General features: G+C 38.5%; 1 protein-coding gene across 1 annotated transcript in view; it reads right to left on the bottom strand.

Annotated features, from left to right (window-relative positions):
• Window positions 1-1,787: 1,787 nt before the first annotated feature.
• LOC136034752 (periostin-like) overlaps window positions 1,788-8,039 on the bottom strand; it is a 22,205-nt gene continuing 15,953 nt past the window's right edge. The window contains exon 4 of the mRNA XM_065716137.1: window positions 1,788-1,847. Coding sequence (XP_065572209.1) covers window positions 1,788-1,847 — 60 coding nt within the window. The remainder of the gene's footprint in view (window positions 1,848-8,039) is intronic.

Raw genomic sequence — 8,039 nt, 5'->3', positions numbered from 1 at the left:
GTAATTTCTAAAAGTGGACGAAAATATTAAATTGAAAAGGAAACTCGATTTAAAAAGTATTGATTTATTTCAAGGAAATTATTTTTTTTTTTATTGAGAATAAGGACTTCCGACCCTACGAAACTTGAAAAAAAGCTTGTGAAGGTGAAGAATTTCAACAGTGACTAAGAAATGTAGAAAGACAACTAAGGAACAACTGAAATTCAGTAATTATTTTTCTCTTTTATGAACGTTTTATTATAGCTTGAATCATGGAGAAATGTACAGTGTGTTGGTAGAATTAGAAAGTTTTCATGCTGTGACACTCCCTATGGAGTTAAAAACACTGTACCAAACCTTGAATGTTTTTTATTTTATTTTTTCATCATATATGGTAGAAAACGAGATTACTAATCAGATTCTATGCTCTAGTATTGCTTATAGTAAAGAGCCATAAGATTTCAATGTATTATATATTTGTTTTTTCCCATAGCCACTTCATTTGGAAGAGGTGGTTGTAGAAACATTGGAGGGACTCATTTGATTGTAAATTAAAAGTACTATTTTGCCATTTTATGAGTCAACAATGATTCGAGAGCATCTAGCTTCCGTCTTATGTCCTTTTTAGCTCCCCCTAATACATCTGACCAAATTTTGAAATATCCATTTTATTCAAAATAGTCTAAAGTTCAAACACTCTACCTCCGGGGATAACAACCCCCACAGCCACTGTAAGTTATGCAATTAACACATTGCTTACACATTAACAAAGTCGTTCCTAGGTTTGGTGGTGCCCGGGTAAAAACCATTGTTGCCCTCCACCTTCTCCTGACTCAAATATAAGTAAAAAAGCCGAATCAAAGTGAAAAATCTGATCGAAGTGGGCAATCCCCACTATGGCTCCTCCCCCAGCTATGGCGTCCGGGCAGATGACCCCGTTGCCCCCCTCTGGGATTGGCTCTACGTATAGGCTTTGTTTTTATATCGAAAAACAGTCTCTAAAAAGGCTTAAGGTGTTAATTTGAAACTCTCAAGAAAAGTTGAGGGGAATATCGAGCAAAATCAAGTACTAAGTGCATGCTGGTTGTCAAAAGGCCGTATCAGCAATATTTAAGGAACAGTGGAGAGTATTAAGTTGAAACTTTCAGGGCATGTTAAGGGGGATGTTGAAGAGTAATCGGGGGACCTCCCCCATCGTATGCCAGTTTGAATGGGTTACGCAAACAGTAAACTAATAATTTTTGTTATTTTAAGGAAATTGTAGATTCTTGGCAAAATTTGGTCCTCTTAAAGTCAATTACGTTCCTAAATTCTGCAAACCGGCAAAATCACCAAAAATTTAGTGGAGGGGCCAAATGTCTGTTTCAAATTGTAGGTGGGGGCAACAATCTAAGGGAGCAATTGTCCCTCTCCACCAATTGGTGCCCCTAGAAGCTGGTTAAGTACCATTATTTTTTAAGATATTTTGCATTTTCCTGGAATTTACTTCCTCTAAAACAATTCTATTATTAAACTTTTGATTCTGTTATATATTTTTGATTCCTTAGAGTCATCGAAATATTGTAGTCCTGGCGTGTTTATTACACAGTGCTTTGGAGATGTTTTGCATACATGCCGAAAACCACACTTTTAATTTCAACTTTCTTTTTATGTAAAACCGTTCCTTGCAAATTAAAAAGCGCAATAAAGACATCGTTATTTTGATAGTCCATCTGATTTTGTATCTTGTGAAAACACCCAGTGGGACTAAAAGCTACTTTGGAATATGCTATTTTAGGAATATGCTGCTGTTGAACTGATGAACTGATTTAGTGCTGCTGTTGAACTGATGATTTTTGAGAATAAAGTACTACTTCTTCAGTGAAGAACTATACGGAAAATGGAAAAATTAGAAAAATGAGGTATTTTTAACTTACAAATGGGTGATCGGATCTTAATGAAATTTGATGTTTGGAAGAATATCGTGTCTCAGAGCTCTTAGTTAAAATCCTGACCGGATTTGGTGACATTGGGGGGGGGGGGACATTAAATCTTGGAAAACACTTATAGTGGAGGGATCGGGATGAAACTTGGTGGGAAAAATAAGCACAAGTCCTAGACGTGATTGATTTAACTGGAACGGATCCGATCTCTTTGGGGGGGGGGGGGGGTTAATTCTGAAAAATTTGACAAAATGAGTTATTTTAACTTACGAAGAGTGATCGGATCTTAATGAAATTTGATGTTTGGAAGGATAGCGTGTCTCAGAGCTCTTAGTTGAAATCCCAACCGGATCCGGTGACATTAGGAGGAGTTGGGGGGACCTAAAATCTTGGGAAAACGCTTAGAGTGGAGGGATCAGGATGAAACTTGGTGGGAAAAATAATCACAAGTCCTGGATACGTGATTGACATAACCGGAACGGATCCACTCTCTTTGGGGGAGTTAGGGGGAGGATTAATTCTGAAAAATTAGAAAAAATGAGGTATTTTTAACTTACGAAGGAGTGATCGGATCTTAATGAAATTTGATGTTTGGAAGGATATCTTGTCTCATAGCTCTTATTTGAAATTTCGACTGGATGGAGTAACATGGGGGGGAGTTAGGGGGGAACCTAAAACCTTAGGAAACGCTTAGAGTAGAGGGATCGGGATGAAACTCGGTGGGAAAAATAAGCACAAGCCGTTGGGAAAAATAAGCACAAGCCTAGAAAAATTGAGTTATTTTTAACTTAAGAACAGGTGACCGAATCTTAATGAAATTTGATATTTAGAAGGAACTCATGTCTCAGAGCTCTTATTTCAAATCCCGACCAGATCTGTTGACATTGGGAACGGATGGAGGGGGAAATCGGAAATCTTGGAAAACGCTTATAATTTTCATAGATACGTGATTGACATAACCGGACTGGATCCGCTCTCTTTGAAGGAATTAGGGGGTGGGGTTCAGTACTTTGGCGAGTTTGGTGCTTCTGGACGTGCTATGACGATGAAAATTGGTAGGCGTTTTTGCAGGGAGCTGCAAAAATTGACTTGATAAAGTCGTTTTCCCCGATTTGACCATCTGAGGGGCTGAAGGGAGAGGAAAAATTGAGGTATTTTTAAGTTACGAGTGGGTGATCGGATCTTAATGAATTTTGATATTTAGAAGGATCTCGTGACTCAGAGCTCTTATTTTAAATCCCGAACGGCATTTAGTCTTGATTTCCCTTTTAAAGCAATCTATTGATTCTTAGAATTTTGCTAGAGCTCATACCATATGAGCTCTTGGCTCTTCCGACCTCGTCACAAGTGACATATGAGCTCTTGTTTTAAGTAAGGCTCGTTTGAACAAAGTACACAACGAACTATTATTTAAAGAAGTAAATTTATTTTCAGAAAGTACATACTTCATTGAAGTTTTCGTCATAGTTGCCAAATTTTTTTACACATCATACCTTTCAACTAATTTTAAAATAAACTCTTCATAAAAACTTGCCACCTGTTCCTATAATCAAGAGTTCACTGCCGTTTTTACGTCATCGTCATTGTAACGGTTGCCACTGAGGTGGCAACCAGTTGAACTGGAGACTAAACATGGGTTTCGCAAATATCACGTCTAAATCGAGGCAACAGAACATTGAATGAAAACACACACTCTCTTGGAAAGTTGAAGGCCAAACAGACTCTCTCCCAGCCCAATTTATGGTGTCGGTGGTTTGGAATAGGCTAGGTGTTTTGTTGGTTGACGTCATGCAACAAGGAACCACTATCAATGCAGAAGCATGCTGCCAAACCCTCAAAAAGCTCTGCAGAGCGAAAAAAATGGCATGCTGACAAAGGGAACTGTCCTTCTTTGTGACACTGCAAGACCTCATACTGCAGGTCAGACCCACAATTTGTTCGACAGTTTTGCCTGGGAAGTTTAAGACCATCGACCCTACAGTCCTGCGCCAAGTGATTACCATCCGTTTTTCCACTTCAAGCAACACCACAGTGGCAAACGTTATAGTGATGATGACATAAGAACAGTAGTGAATTCTTGGTTACTGTAACAGGCGGCAAGTTTTTCTGAAGAGGTTACTTTGAAATTTGTTGAGAGGCATGATAAGCGTTGGAACAAACTTTGCAACTATGCCGTTAAATAGAGCAAAGTATGTATTTTCTGAAAAACAAACTTACCTTTTTGAAGTAATCTTTCGGTGCGTACTTATCTTCAAATGGACCTTACTTCCTCGTACATACATACATATATATATATATACTAGCTGTTGGGGTGGCGCTTCGCGCCACCCCAACACCTAGTTGGTGGGGGCGCTTCGCGCCCCCCCCAAGCCCCCCCGCGCGCGTAAGTCGTTACGCGCCATATTAGTTACGCGCCATATTAGTTACGCGCCATTATAGTTGTGTCCCTGTGTCCCACCTGTGAATATAGATAGATTTATATATGTGTTTCAAACTACGTAAAAATTGCGAATATACAACATTCTTGGCTTTCCCATTGTCTGTCCATATACAAAGCCGTATGTACTAATAATGACGTCATATGCAAACGCTCTTTTTACAAACAAACAAACATGCATACACACAACTCGTTTTTATATAGATAGATAGATAGATAGATACAATACAAATTAACTACGTAAAACTTGTGAATATACAACAGTCTTCGCTGTCCCATTGTCTGTGCGTATAAATAGATTGTCAGGTTTACCGACCCTCAAAGATGCAACATACAATTGTACATTGGTAAAGCAATCTGTATTAAGATCTATACCGCATTTTTCTAGTGATTGCCCTTGAGCTTTGTTGATGGTGGTTGCAAATGCTAATCGAATTGGGAATTGCAATCTTTTAAATTGAAAAAGCAGATCCGTTGGAATCATGGGAATGCGAGGAATAAGAACAGCCTCACCCTCATAAGGCCCTGTCAAGATTGTGGCATCTATTAGGTTTTCCATTGTTTTTTTTTTACGGCAAGTCGCGTGCCATTGCAAAGCTTTGGTGGGTTGATATTTCTTAAAAGTATTATTGGAACGCCTATTTTTAGTTGTAGCAGGTGTGGTGGAAACCATGAAAGATCCACGGAATTTAAAAATTAAGATGGATAATTAACCGCTTCATTTGGTTCCAAAACTGTGTCGACTGACTTGTAAAGGACTGCCTGGTCTCGAATCTTGGTCAAAACAATATTGTTGATTTCGTGGACGTCTATATTTTTGGGTGCAAGAATCGCTCTTTCACTTAGCCATTTATTATTTTTATAAATGTTTAGAATATTCGGAAATACTTTTTCAATCAATTCATTTTTGGACGACACTAAATTACAGAAATCAGCAGGTAGTTGTATACGTCCTGATCTATGGAATTTAAAAATTCAGATGGATAATTAACCGCTTCATTTGGTTCCGAAATACAAATTAACTGCGTAAAACTTGCGAATATACAACATTCTTCGCTGTCCAATTCTCGCTGCATATAAATAGATTGTCAGGTTTACCGACCCTTGAACATGCAACGTACAATTGTCCATGGGAAAAACAATCAGTATTAAGATCAATACCACATTTTTCTAATGATTGACCTTGAGCTTTGTTAATGGTGATTGCAAATGCTAATCGAATTGGGAATTGCAATCTTTTAAATTGAAAAGGCAGATCTGTTGGAATCATGGGAATGCGAGGAATAAGAACAGCCTCACCCTCAAAAGGCCCTGTCAGGATTGTGGCCTCTATTAGGTTTTCCATTGTTTTTTTTTACGGCAAGTCGAGTGCCATTGCAAAGCTTTGGTGGGTTTATGTTACGTAACAATATTATTGGTACGCCTATTTTTAGTTGTAGCACGTGTGGTGGAAACCCTGAAAGATCTATGGAATTTAAAAATTCAGATGGATAATTAACCGCTTCATTTGGTTCCAAAACTGTGTCGACTGACTTGTAAAGGACTGCCTGGTCTTGAATCTTGGTCAAAACAATATTGTTGATTTCGTGGACGTCTATATTTTTGGGTGCGAGAATCGCTCTTTCACTTAGCCATTTATTATTTTTATAATTTTTTAGAATATTCGGAAATACTTTTTCAATCAATTCATTTTTGGACGTCACTAAATTACAGAAATCAGCAGGTAGTTGTATACGTCCTGAAATTGAGTCTACTGGGAGCTTTCCGTTTCCCATTGCCAGCAATTGATCTGAAAATGTTTGACCAGAGTCATCGTTTTGCAATCGGACACGCATATTTGTAGTTAATTTTAGTGTTTTTACGTGTGCCCATAAATTAGAATTTTTCAGGCAAGCATTCATTTCGTCTGCAGGAGTTGATCTAGGTATTATAGGTAATGTTTGCCTGAAATCTCCCGCAAGCAATATTAAGGTGCTGCCAAAGGGTTTCGACTTCCCTCGCAAATCTTTCAAGCATTGATCCAGAGCCTCGAGTGATTTTTTGTGTGCCATTGTGCACTCATCCCAAATAATAAGTTTGCATTGCTGCAATACTTTACCCATCCCAGATGATTTGGAAATATTGCACGTGGGAGTTTCTGTAGAATGCAAGTTCAGAGGCAATTTCAAAGCGGAATGAGCAGTTCTTCCACCAGGCAGCAATGTTGCGGCTATTCCGGACGACGCAATTGCCAACGCTATATCATTTTTAGAACGAATTGATGCCAGAATCAGTTTTATCACAAACGTTTTACCAGTACCTTCTGGCGCATCCAAATAAAATTTCTCCAACGTTGTTATCGACACAATGCATTATCGTATCATAAATGTCTTTTTGTTCCGACGTTAACTTGGAAATGTTATTTTGTACATACGACAATAGATCACTCGTACTGTAACTTTGTTCACGATCCAATTCTACACATGTCGAAACAGCAGCGATACGGTTAGGTGAAGGCATTCCCAAACCCTGAAGAGGTTTGTTTGCCATACTTATGCAAAAATCTTCTACAACAACTAAAGTGTAGTTATAAATTTCTGGTGTAAAATCAAAAGTCATGTCTGACGTCTCTAACTGTTTTCGATGAAGTATATCTTCGGACATTTTTGACTTATATTTTTCCCATAAATCTGTAGGAGCTGATGGAGAGCAAGTTGTTAAAATGATGCCAAACAATGCACGAATTTGACTTGGGGTTGACGTTTCGCACGTGTCATTGATGCAGTTATCCCAGTGTTGGTCATTCTCCAATAAATTCAGAGCTTGGCATGCACTACGGTAAGTGTCATGTATAGTACCATTTACAGTCCTCAAATACTCAAAGGATGTCGGACCGGGTACATTCACCAAAAGCAGGCGTAGAAAGAAGCATTCATGTTGATTGGGGTGAACGGTGTAGAGTCTTCCTATCGTGGTATCTTTGAAGATGGTAGGTTGGCCGTCGACTGACTTACCCTGTTTTCGACGTTCAAATACTTTATTTTTAGTATTCCACGTGTAATACGAAGGCACTTCAGTATACAGCAGTTTTTTCGCAAAAGAATCATTTTTGCAAAGCGAAAAAAAAGCTGTTAATGTTGTATCCGGTGGATTCAGGACTCTTTGTTGCACGTTGGTTTCCGTGAAATAAACACGTTGACCATTCTGTAAATGTACCGCTAAGTGAACAACAGCTGGACTACGTTCATGTATCGGAAATGAAAGAATTCGCCAAACAGCTTCATTACTGCTTATGTATCTTCCAGCCTGATATTCTACGATTTCATCGAAATCTTTGATTTCGGACTGCAAGCCAAAAACTGCCATGTCACTGCCTTTGTTGACGTATTTACATATGTATTTGATTGCCTTTACGGAGTTACAGTATTCAACGTTTATGTGTGCATTAAATGTTTTTGATAATAAAGGGGAATATGGAACAACCCACTGGTTATCTACTTCGATGGTGGTACCGTTACGCTTCTTTATTATTGCTGTTTTACCGCCATCTTCAGTAGATCTTCTTCTATATTGTGGGTAACCATCATTGCCAGTAATTGTTTTGGGTACTAAAAGTCGAGGATATTGCTTTGTGCACCTTCCTTTGGCCATGCATGGTGAATTTTCGTTCAGTGCACCGCAAGGTCCATGTATCATATTTTTTACAATAATATCATGTAACC

The sequence above is a fragment of the Artemia franciscana genome, chromosome 2 (assembly GCF_032884065.1).
Source record: "Artemia franciscana chromosome 2, ASM3288406v1, whole genome shotgun sequence".
In the NCBI taxonomy this organism is placed as follows: Eukaryota; Metazoa; Arthropoda; class Branchiopoda; order Anostraca; family Artemiidae; genus Artemia; species Artemia franciscana.
This window is presented reverse-complemented; position numbering and strand designations above follow the sequence as displayed.